At 41.6% G+C, this 17,901-nt stretch overlaps 1 protein-coding gene across 6 annotated transcripts in view; it reads left to right on the top strand.

Moving 5' to 3' along the window:
- Positions 1-17,901, top strand: part of EPB41L3 (erythrocyte membrane protein band 4.1 like 3) — a 102,118-nt gene that overhangs the window by 16,104 nt on the left and 68,113 nt on the right. For all 6 annotated transcript variants that reach the window (XM_082046336.1, XM_082046333.1, XM_082046335.1 and 3 more), the window contains exon 2: positions 15,412-15,617. In XM_082046336.1, coding sequence (XP_081902462.1) covers positions 15,423-15,617 — 195 coding nt within the window. In that variant the 5' untranslated portion in view covers positions 15,412-15,422. The remainder of the gene's footprint in view (positions 1-15,411; positions 15,618-17,901) is intronic.

The following is a 17,901-nucleotide window of genomic DNA, read 5'->3' as shown; positions in this document are numbered from 1 at the left end:
CCCCAAAAGCACTGCTTGTGTTGAAACAGTTTGGGTTCTGGCTTGCAGCCATAGGTTCACCTAAGCATATTACATGAAGTGACAGGTAGACAGAAGTAATACATATTTTAATGTGCTTGACTCGGCTAGAGACCATAAAATGAGCTAGACTAGACTTTCCTTTCCTAGCAGATGTGAGCTGGCTCCTAATTTATTAATAAGTTACGACAGTGCCAGCGCGGCAACTCAAGTCACCTTAATGGCCCTGAGGCTCTTGAAGGCAGACAAGTACGTCAATTTCCTGTGTTTTTTGAAATATGTTCTCAGCTCCTGTGAAACAGCTACAGAAAATGTGCTGTGGGGTTGGTCCAGCCCCATTGCTGATGCCCCTAACACCTGCCAGGGACTGAGGTGGCTGCTTCTGGAGTGGGTATTTCACCAGTGGATGGAAGCTGCAAGTGAAACTGGAAATATTTCCAATTGGTGCTCCCTGATATTTTGAGAAGTGAGAGAATATCATGGCTTGAATGTGCTTCAGATACAGGGAGTCACAGTTGTTCTAGTATAAATCATGTGCACTCTGTCACTGAAACTAGATCTCGTATGTTAATATATACTTGTTTGAATGATACTCAGCACAAGAGAAGGAACTTTTTAAATATAAAACAACAAAAAAGTCAAAACATATATACATAGTGTATTTTTCCTTACTTTTTATTGAATATAATGCAGTTAACATTGTTTTCTTCCACTTGGGAGATCTTTAAGCAGGAATTTGGAGACAACAGTGTGGGATTATGAATGGATCAAAGGTTAAAACTAAGTTGATAAGTGTCATACTGTGGCAAATATATTGAACTTTTTTAATAGCAGTAGGTTATAAAGAGGAGTATTGTATTCAGACATCAAGCTGTCCTCGCAATCTGCCCAGCACAAGTAAGCACAGTTGTTCTTCAGCTGTAAGTAGGGTTTGGATGCTATTGCTCAGGAAGAGGTGGACTGATGGGAAAGAGAACAGAGGTGAGAGAAAAGAGCCCGAGAGAAGGCTAAAAATAGGACTTGCCAGAAGAGACAGAGGAGAGAGACAGTGGTCTGAGGGGAGAACGGCATCCATCCGTGAGCTGCAGAGCCACATTTACACATCCACTGTCGCCAGGGCGAGGAGGAGTGTGCCTCCATTTCAAGTAGAATTAGGTCAGACATTTGGGAGAATCTTTAGAAACAGTAAGGCTAGGGAGTCTCAGTGGAATAAATGGCTTGTGGGGAACATGGAAGCTTGAGCATTGTGGGATTTTAGTAACAGGTAACATAAATATGTAGTAGGTAGAGGTTAAACAATGGGGGCTGGGAAGGTGACCACAAAGCACTGATGTCATTGTACAAGATGCTTTGAAGTGATGAGCCCCCTAGTTATGACCTGGTACATATCTGACATGCTTGTTTTGTTGGTGGTGCTTTTGGCACACTTGCATGGCTATATCTCTCAAAAAAAGTTTGATGGCTGCTGCTGTACGGATAATTAATGCTGTTCCAGAGTTAGGGGAAGGATTAGTTGGTTTCTTGCTTCTTTGCAGACCTTTTAAATAATGATTTCTTAAGGGTACGGTTTCTGCAGCCCCAGCTGTGGTGACACAATTGCATATAGCGAAGGCGAGGGAGAGAGTAGTGGGTTGGAGCCCAGCTGCAGGGTACCGCTCCCCCAGGGCCTTCCTGACATTCAGGAAGGGGGTGGATGACTTCATTCATTTTTTAGTTCAGATGTAATGGCTGCGTAAATATTGGCATGGAGATTTCTGTCCCCGCAGAAAACAGGCTGCAGAGTGAACAAAAGAGGTGAAATGCAACTCTGTCATTTATTCTGTGATCTGGCATCAGCCATAGCTACTAAAAGAAATGCTGGGGAGTTGAACCACAATTTATGATGAAGTAGGGAGTAATTTCTGTATTTTCTGCATGTTTAGTAGCTGCTGAGAATGCTGAATTTTGCATTAAGATATCAAAATTATTTGATAAGTTAAACTTTGTAATTATAAATACTCCTTGGACAAATCTTTCTGGTAAGGAGAAAGTTTTGTTTGTTTTTTTTTTCCCCACACTACCACATAGTGTAGAATATAAATAAGTTGAATTTTACATGCTGTGATCTGAAGGGTATTGAAAGGAATGGATTGGCATAAAATAATCAGTAGATACAGCGCACAGTGGTCCTTTGTCACATGCCAAGAGAGTTTGCATTGAGTCCTGCACAATGTCAGGAGCAGCAATGGGAAAAGCCGCCATTTATGGCTGTTGCTGATTTGGGCACTTTCCTGGTTAGCACATGAGTTAAGTTTGAAGCTCAGCACGCTGAACAGGGTGTGATGTCAAAGTCTTTTACTTTATTTCTGTATCGTAGGATTCTCCCTTAAAGGTGTATCATTGGAATTGTTTAGCAGCTACCAAATTAGTGGTTTGTAGCCTTAAAAATACATCATCAAACACCTTCCAGAGCTATGTATAAGAAAAAATACATGAGGACAGAAATAATTGAGACTGTAAAGTCATTAATTCCTCAGGATTTAGCAGCATCCAGCTTAATTACCTCCACTTATGCTTTCAAATGTTATATTTGATACAGAATAGATTTTTATATGTTTTTAAATCCTCTGCTCCTGTTGAGTAACTTAGAATGATTTCTGTGACCTTCTTTTTTGAATCCTCAGTGATTTAAAAGCTGCAAAGAGCTTTTCTTACTCTTTCTGCTATGGGAGTTTGTCCATTCCCTCTTACTCTCATTTTTGTGATTAAGCTGCAACACAACTACTTTCTACTTTCTTATTCTTCGCCTCTTTCCTTCCTCCCCCATTCTTTTCTGAACACTGTCTTGTGGAGACACCTCAAGCCACCTGACTGTCCCTATAGCCCCAACCCCTTCTGTCCTCTCTGAGCTGCTGTCACTTCTAAGTGTCTAAATCCAAGATAGTCATACATGTCAAAGAGGACTTGCCAGATGCAGTATCATCCATCATCAGAGAGAGCATAATCCAATAAAATACTGGGTCAGGAGTATATGATGTAATTACTATATAGCTGTGTGTATAATACTTCAGGGTTTTGCAGGTGAAAAGAGTCAAATCCTCTTTAAAGATAGTTATTTTCATTGTTAGGCTGTTTTGGATGCTGGTTTTCAAATCCTCATAGTTTGAGTAGCTGCACAGATGATGAAAGGTTTTGGCTTTATTGGGATGTGATGTGAAAGTACAGAAAGCTTGCTCTTAATTCATTGTGGAGTTCACCGTGCAAAGGACCCTCCAGGCTTAATTATTGTGCATTGGGACAACATGTGCATGAGCTTCCCATGCTTTGAAAACATGCAACTAAAATGGTCCTAAAAGACAGAACCAAAGCAAACTGAAGCTGGGAGAGGACACCACTTAATCAGTGATTTTAAGTGAGATTACTCCACTCTGCAGATGCCTGGATCCACCATAAATGTTCTTGCTCTTCATGTATTTCCAGTCTGACTTATTTGTTCCTAGAAGTCCCTGCTCCCACACCATCTGTAGGTCTTGGTTTGCATCCAACACCTTATTTAACAGCTGGTGGCTTTGAGGCAGCAGGTCCAACTGCTGGTGTGCACACTTGAGTTTTTTAGAGCTGGACACATTGAACTGCGTTTTCAGAGCTGGGTTTTTCTCCCTACTGATGGTCTGGCACACTGGTGTCTGTGCAGGGCTGGGAGGATGGTTTCGGAGGGACGGTATAACCTAGGGCACAGGTGTCGCAGGTGAGATGCTGGTGCCAAATGAATGGTATTTTTGTAATCTGTAGCAGGTAATTGAAGCGTTGAGGAGCATGGAGATCCCAGAAGAGCTTAAGTATAAAAAGCTGGCTGTCTGATGCCACAGGTTTGGTTGTTTAGACCTGTAAGATTTTAATTTGTTTGGGGAGCCAGTGGTTTTCTGATGCGGTGCTTCTAACTGGGAAGTCTATTACTTGATATTGCAGGGCATGTTTTACATTCAAAACTGACGTGAATACCCAGGAGATTAAAATCTAAATACAAAGTAAATAATCCATTTCAGAAAAACAAAAACTGTTAAGACTAAACACATCATGATGCCTCATCATATAGCTTTACTGCATCAGACCTGTTTAACATCTTCAAAGTTGCAAAATGGGATGAAAAAACAGTTTGATATTTTGGGAGAAAAGCAGAAAATGCTGTGGCCTTCTGAAGCTGAGCATACTTGAGGGCAGACTGATGCGTGGGCCCGTGCCGGGCGCAGGGAGCAGAGCTCCTGACCACATCACAAATGCGTGTCTCACTGGGTTGGAGCAGCAGTGGAGGATGGAAACAGCAGCAGCTACCTGGAAGAGGCATCACCCAGCTGACTGCAAAACCTCTGTCCTCTCTGCCCCAAATGCTTCCTTTTGTCCATCTCTGAACCACACTAGATTGGAGAAAAGGCTACAAAATGTTAAAAAGCATCACCCTCGCACACACACCCCATAAAAATGGGGGAGAAGTATCTATTCACTGCAAAAGCAGAAAAAAAAATCGTAACATTACATCGCTTTTGCCAGTAATAGGCTGGGAAGGGTTTAATTCATCAGAGAGCAGTCCTTTTTGACTTTTTCATTCACCACTCTGTAAAACGAAGCAAAAAAACACTGGTGTCTTTGCTGAATCCTAGTTAGTAAGATGTCTGGGAAATCAGAAGAGTCATGTTGATATTTTTAGTTGTAGGTCATCATTTTTTGTTTTACTTTGTAGGCTTTTACATCACCTTGGCTGGAAAGATAAATGTCTCGTGGGAGTGAGCAGGAAGCCTTGGAGGAGATGGGCTTGATGCTCTGATCCATTCCTTGCCTGTCTAATTCCCAGGTTTCTGTGAGGTTCAGCAGGTCACCAGCTTGGGAGCACTGGAGCACAGTCTATTTAAGAAGTGTATGAAACAGAAAATACTGTTCACAGGTGTTACAGTATTTTGGCCTGAGGGTAGTGTGATAATGTAGCACACCTGTCATGTGTCAGCAACTCTTGCAACTCTGTTTTTAATTTTGAATTAATTCCATTTTCTGCTCAGTATAAGAGAATATGAACTTCATGATCTGATGCCTGAAGCATGCTCAGTCTCTGCAGCATTAAATACAACTTTTAAATAGTGAATGATGCCCACATTTGGCTCCAGAGGGATTCAGACAGGTCAACACCTCACGTAAGTGTAACTCAAGTAATCAAAGTCACTTGTCTGCAGAAAATCAGGGTCTGACACTGAGGGTTCCTTCTTGCCCTTTTAGTTGCTGAATGAAATGTATTATCAATCAGTTGTAATCACAGCACTACAAGCATTTTTGGTGTGTTTTCTTTTGCATGGATTTATTTATTTTTTTAAACTGAAATGAGGCAAGGGTGGAGTTGAGGGTGTTTCTATGCAATTGTGTCACGACCAGCATCTGTGGGATGCTGCTATAATCTACAGTGCTGGTTCCTTCATTTTCTTCTCCTCCTCACATCTGTCTCCCCCCTGTAATTCCCTGTCGTCTCTCGGCATACTTATTTATTGGATTATTTATGTATTATTTCTGCTTCACCCTGCTTTTCTGAAATTACAGTACTTGTGTGGATTAAAGCTTTTTGGTGGGCAGCTGCTTTGCTGAAGTCTGTTATAAGCAGCAGTTTATGTTATAAGCATCATTTTTCACCTTTTCTCAGGAGTTCTCCTTCTACAATTTTTGGTGGTTTTTTTTGGTTTTGTTGATGGGGGGATGACTTTTTGGGAGGGTGTTTGTTTGTGGTGGGGTTTGTTTGTTTTGTGTTGTTGGTTGTTGTTTTGTTTTGTTGTATGGGTTCTTTGTTTTGTTTTGTTTGTTTGTTTCTTTATCAATGAAATAGCCATCAGCCTTGGGTTTAAGCGCTTTGCAGTTCTGCAATTAGACCCAGCAGTCACAGGAAGGTGTGCGTTTCCCAGCTTGTGAGTGTGGCCTCTTCCAAATGGGAGCTGTCTGCGGGAACCCCAGCACGAGCGGTGGGCAATGGCCATGATCCTGCTTTTAGAGCTGGTGGATGAATCCTGGCACTGGGAGATGAGGGGGGCAAAAGCAGCCCCCACTTTTGGGTGTGTGGAAAGATGCATTGACAACTGTACCCCATGTCTGGAGACCTGTACAGAGTGGTGGGAGAATGCAGCTACCTTCTTCCTCTGGTAAATTCATATCTGCCCATGGGGAAAATTGCTTCGGTCAGCAGGATGGCAAAAAAACAGCCAAAACAGGTTATGGTGGCCTGATTTTCTTGTCCTGTTTAGAAATTAGGGTAGCCTTGGGGTGCTCTAGGTGATATGACCTCCAAAAGGTGATCTGGTATCTTCAGGAAACCTGGTCAGTCATATTTTTCATAAACCTTGCATGCAGAAGGGGCAAGGGAACCTGCAGTGATTCTGGGTTTTATTGCTGTGGGAAGCCACCCATCAAGAGAGCAAAACAGATCCGGGTAATTTCACTGAATCATAGAAATGAAAGGTAAACAGGAAATAAAAATGTTATCCTGTGCATCTAAATGCTCTGAAGCAGAAGAAAATATATCCATTTTGTGAATTCAGAATTGCCAACCCAAGTGGAAGGGATAGCAAAATCAACAAAATTTTATTTGCTTATGTTTTATAAAGCTGCAAACAGAATTTTGCTGCTACTGTTTATCTGCATGTAAGTCTCCAGTGATGAGTTCACACAGCTATAGATAACCTCTTCTTGACTGTCATTACAGTTGCTACACCATCTATACTAAATCCCACTCAATGCCAATTGTATTCTTGCTACACTTTTAGCAAATGTTTGGTTACTTTCTGTCTGCAAGAAGCCTTCATGTATTGTAGGGCTCTTATTGGCTCCCTTCCCTCTCTTCCCTTTCCCAGGGTAAACAAAAACTTTTTCTACAGGTTACATTTTCCAATCTTATGATTGTTCTTCCTACTCTCTTCCTGGCACTCTCTAATGCATGTTTTTCAAAAAATATGAGTCCCAAACTAAAATACAGTATGCTGTGTGCTTCCTGGTGCTACAGAAGGCAGAACAGCTCCAGCATTATGTCCCAGATTGAAACTGATCTTGTTTCAGACCCTCGCACTGCTTCGTTCCTGCTGCCTAACCCATAGCTTCCCCATCACTTCTGAGGTCCCCACTCTTGTTACCATTGCCTATAGGGGAATGTAGTCACATTCAGCATATAGATGGTTTTCTGTCAGACTGCTTTTCTCCTCTTAAGTCTGGTGAGAATGGCAGCAGCGTGCCCCAAACACCCCGATGTGATGCTGGGCAGGGAGCGGGCACTCTCCTTTCCTTCGCTGATACTTGAAGGACTGTGGTTCCTCAAATTGATCAGTTCTCCCAGGTTGTCATCATACTACTGATAAAAGTTGTCATCATACTACTGCTAAGTGTTCATGGGCTGGGGTTTGGGGCTTTTTTCATCACTTGTACACCTTTTTTTTTCTTTCTCCCTTTAAACATTTAAACTGTTTCTGTGGTTCACTCATGAAAAAGTCATGCAGGGCTGTTTTAAAAGCCTTGCTAAAGATAGGCTCTGTCATCTGTACCACTTTCTTTTTATCAGCTGGGACAGATGCCCTGTCAGAGAGAGTGAGAAAGACATTACGCTAGTCTGACATGACTTTTTGATACATTCATGTTGAGTGTTGTGTTTGGGGTTTTTTTGTTTGTTTGTTTGTTTGTTTTTTCTCTCTCTCTAATCTAATTATTTTTACAGGATTAGGAATCTTTAGCAGTGCGCTTCAGTAACTTTTCTGGTATTAAAAGCACACTAATTTCTGGCTTTTATGCCCCTACTTTCCTTTGTAAGATGGGGTGGTGTGTTGGGTCTTTTCATTTCTTTTAGACCTTACCTGGCCCCACTGGCATCTGCAAGGTAGCAGCGGTTAATGGTTTAGAGATGGTTGCTGGTAGTTCCCCAAGCCGTGGTTCCAGTGGTTCCTGCTGACTTGAAACTACCTGGCTTACTGATGTGTTTGCTCTGATCTTCTCTTTACTCCATCCAGTCTGTGTTTGCATGTCCTGCACATCAGGTGAAAGATGCCCCCAGTATCTGGTCCCAGCTCACTGTGGTGAAACGAGGCACTGAATAATTCAGCCTTTTCTGTGTTCAGTAAAAGGCCTGGTTTGCCTTCTGGTGTATTTATACTCTCTTCTTATTGTTTGCTGCATCTCTAGCTGATTTTAAGTCACTTTGCATCCTAGTCTTCATTTCTCCTTTTATGTCGATGTTGATCTTTTATGTTCATCCCTGAGTCACATGTCCTTGGTTCTGCTTTGGTATACACTCTCCTTTTGATATATATTCCTGCCCGCCCATCACCCCCCCCACCTCATTTAGAAGCTCCTCATGCTTCCTGTCCTCACCCTTGCCAGGCAAGGGATGATTCTCCAGAAACACTGAGCTGCATTTTCTTTCAGTGGTGGTACCAGAGAGGTGCATGATTGTCTGGGGCGGGGGAGTTTTGGGTCCTTACATGTAATTCAAGTCTGCCGTTGCCTTTTTGTCCCCGCTGAAGGGTGTGTGTGTTGGTTTTAAGGTGTTTCCCCCATCTCATCCTGATTACATGACACCTTTCTCAGATGTTGCCTCCATTTTTCCGTTTTTCATCTTCATCAAAGAATGTCAAAGAAATCTGTATTGTGCACCTTCCAAACAAATATTTTAACTCATGCTATGTTTTTCAACACCTCCAGACAGCCTTTTCTTATTATTGCTTATTAACATGTTCCTGTCCTCCCTGAAGTCTCTCTCCTTCACTGATACCTATGGTTTGTGCAATGGATCTGTTAAGTCATTTAACCCAGAGCATGCTGCGCTGGCACCATTGCAGCTCAGCCTGATGCTTAGCACCTTCCTCCATTGGTTTGCCTCTTGTCTCTCTTGTTATTACCTTTTTGACCATCTTTTTGTTTTAGTTTGTTTTTTTTTTTGTTTGTTTGTTTGTTATTTTTTGGGTTTTTTTGCTGTTGTTTGTTTGTTTGTTTTTTTTTTCATGTGCTGACTCTCTAATGTGTTTGTGGTTTTGTTATATGTATAAGATGTATAAGTATAGCCAGTGTGTTTGTGATTTAAAGTATAAGGGTTGCACTTGGTGGGCTGGAGCCTTACAGGCATGTTAGATGGGTGCCCACTGATACCTGAATGAGTGGTGCTGCTTTCCCTCCCATTCTGAGGAGGTTCATCCCTCCCAGCTGAGCCACCTGCCCCCCAAAATTACACTGGTGCTGGCACAACAGAGGTGACAGGAGTGTGTGGTTGGGTTGGGGCATCCAGTTGTCCTTTTTGTGTAGTCATTCTTCACCCACATCTGATCAGGTCACGGCTCTGCATTCACCTTGGTTTGTTGGCATCCACTGGAGAAACCGTAACACTAAGGAGATGCCTCCTCTGTAAGGCGTATGGTTGCTACCATCACTGGAGGATGGTGATGAGTAAACCTGCGTGAGGAGCAGGGAAACCAGAGGAGTCCCACAAGGAGGGAGAGAAGAAATCAGAGTTCAGTGCCCTCTGCTCTGGTGAGACCCCACCTGGAGTTTTGTGTCCAGCTCTGGAGCCCTCAGTACAGGAAAGACATGGACCTGTTGGAGAGGGGCCAGAGGAGGCCACAAAGGTGACGAGAGGGATGGAATATCTCTCCTTTGAGGACCGGCTGAGAGAGTTGGGGTTGTTCAGCCTGGAGAGGAGAATGGTCTGGGGAGACCCTATTGTGGCCTTTCGGTACTTAAAAGGGACCTATAAGAAAGATGGGGACAGACTTTTTAGAAGGACATGTTATGACAGGACAAGGGATAATGGTTTTAAACTAAAGGAGAGGAGATTCAAGCTAGACATGAGAAGGAAATTTTTTACAATGAGGGTGGTGAAATACTGGTCCAGGTTGCCCAGAGAGGTGGTGGATGCCCCATCCCTGGAGACATTCAAGTCTAGGCTGGAGAGAGCTCTGAGGAACCTGATTTAGTTGAAGATGTCCCTACTCATTGCAGGAGGGGTGGACTAGATGATGTTTGAAGGTCCCTTCCAACCCAAACTATTCTATGATTCTATGAAAGAGTTGGTCTGAACTCTTGGCGAAGTGCAGCAGAGATCCTGCCTCTCTCAGGGACCTGGCACCAGGCTTTTATGGCTCGGATGCCTCCTGCATGTGAGGGCAAAACTCACTCAAATCCAAAAAGGATCAACAAAAACATGATTGTTTTCCTAATATGGAACTCAACAGGAATGAAGGGAGCTGAGACTCAGAGCAGTTTGATGAAAACAGTTTATATTTAAGCTTAGAAGTTGTCATTCTGGCATGTATTCTTTTCTTGAAACATATATTGACATTTCTGTTACTACTCATAGCAGCAATACGGTTCTCCATATGGTCTTCTCATCAGCATCTTGTCGTTATTGGATAAATATGTCTCTCGTTAGGCGGAACATTATTCTTGAAGTATAGAATCATTATTTTGATACATAACTTCCAAATTTGGACTTTTTCAATGGTTTATAACAATCTTCAGAAATTATTGTAATTAAAGGAGAACTTCCTACAAAGAGAATTAATTAGATCAAAGCAGCATTTAAATGTAAATCATTAATCTGTGCATTACAGGAAATAGTTAGTGGCTATGTATAGTTTATTTGATTATACTTCGTTCAATTTTGTTTTGCCATTACATCACAATTTATTCAGAATTAATTTGCAATTTCCTCTGTAATGTGATTTCTGTTTGTTTAATATAGCAGATATTTTCACTAGCATGTATTTATATATAAATAAAGGTTTATTAATGACTGCTGTGTTCAACTGTGGACTCTGCTGTCAATTAGCTGTGAATTTTGTTGCTCAGTAGGTGCAACCCAGAAGGTCTATGTTTTGAGAATGGGAGGCAAGGGGTCAAATAACTTGTTGAATGTATGAATATATACAGTAGATCGTGACTCTCACTTGCTAGAGGTGACCAGGTAACATAGCCTGAGCTTTGTCTGCTCAGAGAATTAGAGAACAACATGATTTAAGTTTCTGTAGAGGGAAAAGGAAATCATGTGCTTTAAGTCCATAGCAAGTAATTGGTGACAAAAATGGTCATCTCCCAAGCCGAGATATATTGGTAGCTGTAGGTAACAAGGAGTAGGTGCGTGGGAAGGTTTTTGGATGCAGGGTTTGTGCAAGTGGTTTGCAGGCTTTGAAATCCATATGCAGTGTCTTTTGTAGTGTAAGGGTATGAACGGATTTCTGTGATATGATCTAATAAAAAATATTTTTAAATGTAATGGATTTTTTTGAAGTTATTTTAATACCTTAATAGTATACTAATGTTTATCTTCCCTTGATTATTCTTCTGCAGCACTCTCAAACACATTTTAAAACTTTGCACTGCTGAAACTACATATATTTTTAACTTAATTTTTATGATGTAGGTTAAAATAAGCTAGATAAGCTAGTTCTTGGCTTATTTTTTTCCCTTTAATCAGAAGACTTGATTTTCAATCTGATTGAATTCTGTAGCCAAATTCACTTTAGCCTTAGACTGTCCAGTATTAGCAGCATCTGTGTTAAGTTTGACTCAGCTAATCTTTTGGAATCTTTGAATATTGAGTTTTAAGCCAAAACTTAGCTATCCAAGAGCACATCTGGCCTGCATATTATTACCTCATTTGTGTAAGGTAATTTCTTTTCATTAGTTTGTTTTCTGTTTGCTGGAAAGGAGAGTTTGATATGGGGGTTGTGCTGGCAACAGAAAAAGTTTAGGGAACTTCAGTTATTTCTTTTTTCCTGTACTGAAATTCACATTAGAAGTCATGATTTTGATACATAGCCAGTTATAGTAAATAAACTAATAATATAAGACATTCTGAGCCTATTATATGTGTTTGACAAATGTGTAGACACTATTAGTTAGTCTGTCAGGATTGCTGTGTATAAACAAAGGTAAGGCTTTTGTTGTTAAATTTCTTAAGATTACTGTTATTCTTCAGTAAGTGAATGTGCTGCTTCCTAGGAGGATGATTACACCATTTGAAAAAAAGAAATGCTTTCACAGATAGTTTGAATAAGCAGCTGTTTGCTGATGAAGGCAAAATAACCTATTGGTTTGCACTGAGGGAGGAATGTTGTTTTCTGTCTTGTAATTTTGGTATTTTAACCTGCACGAGTTGGAATGAGATAAACCTTAACAACGCAATCATCTGAGGAGTTTGTAAGAAACTGGATTCAAAATGTGTTTGCTTTGCCTCTATTTACATCTGTAAGATAACAGCGTGAAGTCAATAGCATTTTGTTCTCAGTATTTGTTATTAAACATATTAGTCTGCATGGGGAAATAAAGAAGACATTTGGAAATGGGTAACCTTGGGTTAATTAAATCCATCTGCTGTCTGACTAATGACAGGAATATTGTATCCAGGGAATCGCTTATGCTAAAATATTTGATAATGCACAAAAAGTTTTCTAACAAAGCACTTTTAAAGCAAGTGAGGACTTATGTATAACTGGAGAGTAAACCAGTCCCAGGGAGTAACTCCCAGTATTGTAAGACTCTACTTCATGCTGGAATGTCCCAGAAGAATTTAAGAACTGTGTTTGTTGTTCCTTGAGGTACGAAATTATAACTGGCAAGATAAGTAAAACTTCTTGTCATTTCATGCTCCGTGAATTTGTGGTTTATGGGCTAATTTAAACGGTTGTGTTTCCATGCTGACAAAGAGCCTGGATACAAATGTTCATTAGGAAAGAAGCTATATAGGGTGCAAAAATGAGCTTCCATTGATGGCAGCTGAAGGAAGACAGACTTTTGATTCATGTCAACTAGAAATCTGATCTTATATAAATTAATGCTTTAAGATACTTGGGGCAGCTGTTTTCAAACAGCAAGTATGATTGTTGCTTTCTATTTACACTGCTCTAATTCATGCCAAGAGGGGAAAAAAAACAATTGTACTACAGCTTTAATGCATTACACCTTGTATTGGTCATCTATGCTGCTTGGTGGTGTTTGTTCAATTATTTTTGTAGCTGTTAGTTAGGTTTTTGTTACTTCCTAATTCATAGTTTGTGGAAAAGAAAATCAAATACATAGTTTGGTTTTTATTGAGTTGATTATTTGGTTAATTTGGATTTCATATCTTCATACACTTGTGCAAAACATGGTTGAGGGGGCAGAAAATTTGTGAAGTTTGTGGAGATCTGGATGCCTTTAAAGCAAGGCAACCGTAGGAGCATCCATGTTGATGTGACAGATGGGCAAAACAAAACTCTGAGAGATTAACATTGTTCTGCAGTTCAATTTTTAAAGCATGCAAAAAAGGATTGGCTGAATAGAATTGAAAATGGAGGATGGGTTTGTTTGATCTACATCAGAGGAACTTTTTTAGCCTTCCTTCATAGCAAGTTGGACCAAGTCATGCTCCTATGTGATTTATCTGGGCTTAAGCAAGCATCTAAAATAGGTCAGATGAATTGCCCTCTGAAATGCCTGGTTTTCTCCTCCCTGTTTAAAGTGACCATCTCAGATGCGGACATCTGTAATTTGATTAGATGAGTGCCTTTCTGACTGTCATATTTTAAAAGACATAAGTTAATTTTTGCTTTTTGTATATGTTGTTGAAATGATACATTTAACAGGGTGCTTTTGATATAACTGTGCCAGTTTGAGTGTAGAAATTTATGATGTATTCCTAAACAAGTCTATCACACATTAGTACTTTGAAAATGTGGCCTGAAGCATAAATCTGCCACATATGCTTTCTAGTTCTGCTTTTCTCTTGTGCTGTTTTGGTGTGCAGGAGGGAGGAACGTGCACCCCCCATCCTCACAGGCAGTGCAAAAACTGAGCTCAGGCTAAATGCTGGGCACTTGCCTGCTGTACAGAGACATGGATTCACTAGAGGACTTAACCTTGAAAGGGCAGAATACATAAATGAGTTTGAAAATAATAATTCGCCTCATTAAAAAAAAAAAAAATTGTTAAGCAATGTAGCTTATTAGAGGAGAGGAGAGGAGAGGAGAGGAGAGGAGAGGAGAGGAGAGGAGAGGAGAGGAGAGGAGAGGAGAGGAGAGGAGAGGAGAGGAGAGGAGAGGAGAGGAGAGGAGAGGAGAGGAGAGGAGAGGAGAGGAGAGGAGAGGCTGTACATTTTTAGTGATCTTTAATAAACCTGTTTCTACTAGTAAACATTGTAGTTTACTACATAGTGTATGTTGAGCGTTGATAGTGACTTCCTAGCAGATGAATTAGCAGATGCATTTTCTGTGGAACTGCCTATAATTACATAGTAGCCATGGTTACCAGGTTAAAGAAACCAGGGTCTTATGATCGACAGAAATAGATTGCAGCAGACTGGTTTGGTTTTGAGTTGCTTAAAAGCAAAATGCTCAAGGATAAGACCATGAGCATATGAGTAACAAAAGTAAGAGCAGACTTTATTTGCTGAACTGGCACACAGTCTGCTTTTTCATATCCTTGTTTTGATAGAAAATCATAATATTTTTTTAAGTTGGATTTTGCTTCTATATAGTTTGAGAACTGGGTGCCAAACACATATTTGTAATGAAACTATTTAATTGAAATAATGAAGATTTTGAATGATTATTGCTTATGTTTTCATTTTTACTTACCAGTGCACAAAGTAAAATTCAAACGCCCTTGTCACATTCAAGGAAAGTCATATTCACTTTATTTTAAATCTAACACTTAGAATGACTTAATGGAGGTATTTATCTTTTCTTTTGGATGCTCCAGCACTTAGAAAGAAATTACTGAAATGGGGGTAAATTCAAGCAGGAAGGACAGAACTGTGCTTAAGGACAGTTGTACACTTCCACTGAAGTTGGTGGGACCACTTCAGATGTTTCTAGCCTATTTACTGCCCAAAAGCATCAAAAAAACACCTGAGTCCATTTCCAGAATGAAGTGCAAGTGTTGAGGAGTTCAAGAACTGTTGCCTTAAATGTAAAAAACAAAAGATTTAATATTTTCAAAAGTTTCCGCATGGTTTAGAAGCCCAAACTGCAGTGGATTGTGTTGGATTTAGAGCCTTCAATCACATGAGCTTTTCTCAGTATGTTACTCTTCTTTTATGAATTATGAACTATGTAGAACTGTATGTCTGTGTGTGACTTCAACATAATTCCTATAATTATATAATTATAATAATATAATTATTCCTATATTATAATGTAGAGTAAGATTTTATGGCAATGGACTCTTATTCAGAGTATGGATGCATTGCGTGATGTTTTGAACCAGGAGATCTTTCCTAGGGATTCTCATTGGGCCACTAATAGCCACTTCACTTTTAAAGGCTGGGCATATTAAGATGAGGACTTTGCACCTGATTTTTCACCATTTTATAAGCCTCGCCTACAAACTCACACCTATGAGATGGTACTCAGTAGGTCTGTTCCCCTTGTTTTACAGAATAACCAACCATGACTACAGAATCGGGATCGGACTCCGAGTCCAAGGACAAAGAGCAGGATCAGCAGGAGAGCCCTGCACAGCAAGGGGCAGCAGAGACCCAGCCGCAGGACCAGCAGCAGCAGCAGCTGAGCGAGGAGCATCAAAACGAGCTTGAGCAGTTCTCAGCCGTGGCAGCCCACAGCACACCTGTGAAAAAGGAGCAGGTAAGGGAGCTCATGCACACATGCTCCGTGCATGCAACCAGCTATGTGCCCACTTATTGCTCCCAGGAAATAGTGAGCCTGGTGTCTCAGGAGTGGAAATATATATTCAGATATTCATGGAAGGCTATATGGTGTGATGCACAAGTCTTATGAGGAGCAGCTTGAGGGAACTGGGGCTGTTTAGCCTGGAGAAAAGGAGGCTGAGGGGAGACCTTATTTCTGTCTACAACTACCTGAAAAGAGGTTGTAGCAAGGTGGGTGTCAGTCTCTTCTCCCAAGTTACAAGTGATAGGACAAGAGAAAGTGCCTTCAAGTTGTGCCAGAGAAGGTTCAGATTGGATATTAGGAAAAATTTCTTCACTGAAAGGGTTGTCAAGCATTGAAACAGGCTGCTCAGGAAAGTGGTGGTGTCACCATCCCTGAAAGCATTTAGATGAGGTTCTTAGGGACATGGTCTAGTGCTAGAGTTAGGTTAACAGTTGGACTCAATGATCTTGAGGGTCTTTTCCAACCAAAACGATTCTATGATCCTGTGCTGTAGATATTGACTGGCTGGTCTTCTGCATTTAAAAAAGAATAACACTCATGCAGAATGTTTTGAAATTCATGTCATGTCTTTCGTCCTCCAGTGCTTAAATATAAGGGCAGTCTTACTGACTAAGCAGATAACACTAACACTAGGGGCAATGTAGGCCCACTGATTAATGAGGTGGGTGCCCTGGTGACAGAATGTACAGAGAAGGCAGAGTTACTGAATGCCTTCTTTGTTTCTGTCTACACTGCCAGAGGCTGTCCTGAGGAGCCCCATACCCCCAAGGCCGGAGAGGAAGGCAGGACAATGGAGTAGTTGGCCTTGGCTGATGAGGACTGAGTTAGGGACCAATTAAGCAATCTGGATATCCATAAATCCATGGGTCCAGATGGGATGCTGAGGGAGCTGGCTGAGGTCATTGCTAGGCCACTCTCCACCATCTTTGCTAAGTCTTTGGAAATGGGACGGGTGCCTGAGGACTGGAGGAAAGCAAATGTCACTTCAGTCTTCACAAAGGGCAAGAAGGAGGACCCGGGTAAATATAGACCAGTCAGCCTGGGAAGGTGATGGAACAACTTATCCTTGGTGCCATCTCAAAGCATATCAAGCATAAGGGAGTCATTAAGGGCAGTCAACATGGCTTCACCAAGGAGAAGTCATGCTTGACCAACCTCATAGACTTTCATGAGGGCATAACCAGGTGGCTACATGATGACAAAGCAGTGGATGTGGTCTATCTTGACTTCAGTAAAGCATTTGACACAGTCTCCCACAGCATCCTCACAGCTAAATTGAGGGAGCGTGGTCTGGATGATTGGGTAATGAGGTGGACTGCGAACTGGCTGAAGGAAAGAAGCCAGAGAGTCGTGGTCAATGGGGCAGAGTCTAGTTGGAGGCCTGTATCTAGTGGAGTCCCTCAACGGTCAGTACTGGGGCCAGTACTGTTCAATATATTCATCAACAACTTGGACGAGGGAATAGAGTGTACTATCAGCAAGTTTGCTGATGACACCAAGCTGGGAGGAGTGGCTGACACGCCATAAGGCTGTGCTGCCATCCAGTGAGCCCTGGACAGGCTGGAGAGTTGGGTGGGGAAAAATATAATGATATGTAACATGGGCAAGTGTAGAGTCTTGCATCTGGGCAGGAACAACCCCAGGTTCCAGTATAAATTGGGAAACAACCTATTAGAGAGCAGTGTAAGGGAATGGAACCTGGGGGTCCTGGTGGACAACAGGATGACCATGAGCCAGCACTGTGCCCTTGTGGCCAGGAAGGCCAATGGCATCCTGGGGTGTATTAGAAGTGGGGTGGTCAGTAGGTCGAGAGAGGTTCTCCTTCCCCTCTTCTCTGCCCTGGTGAGACCACATCTGCAATATTGTGTCCAGTTCTGGGCCCCTCAGTTCAAGAAGGACAGGGAACTGCTGGAGAGAGTCCAGCACAGGGCAACAAAGATGATTAGGGGAGTGGAGCACCTCCTGTATGAGGAAAGGCTGAGGGAGCTGGGTCTCTTTAGCTTGGAGGAGACTGAGGGGCGACCTCATTAATGTTTATAAATATGTAAAGGGTGAGTGTCACGAGGATGTAGTCAGGCTCTTCTTGGGGACAACCAATGATAAGACAAGGGCCAATTGGTATAAACTGGAACACAGTAGGTTCCATTTAAATTCGAGAAGAAATCTCTTCATGGTGAGGGTGACAACACTGGAACAGGCTGCCCAGGGAGGTTGTGGAGTCTCCTTCTCTGGAGAC

This window comes from Streptopelia decaocto, assembly GCF_964273445.1.
Source record: "Streptopelia decaocto genome assembly, chromosome: 2".
NCBI classification, from domain to species: domain Eukaryota; kingdom Metazoa; phylum Chordata; class Aves; order Columbiformes; family Columbidae; genus Streptopelia; species Streptopelia decaocto.
This window is presented reverse-complemented; position numbering and strand designations above follow the sequence as displayed.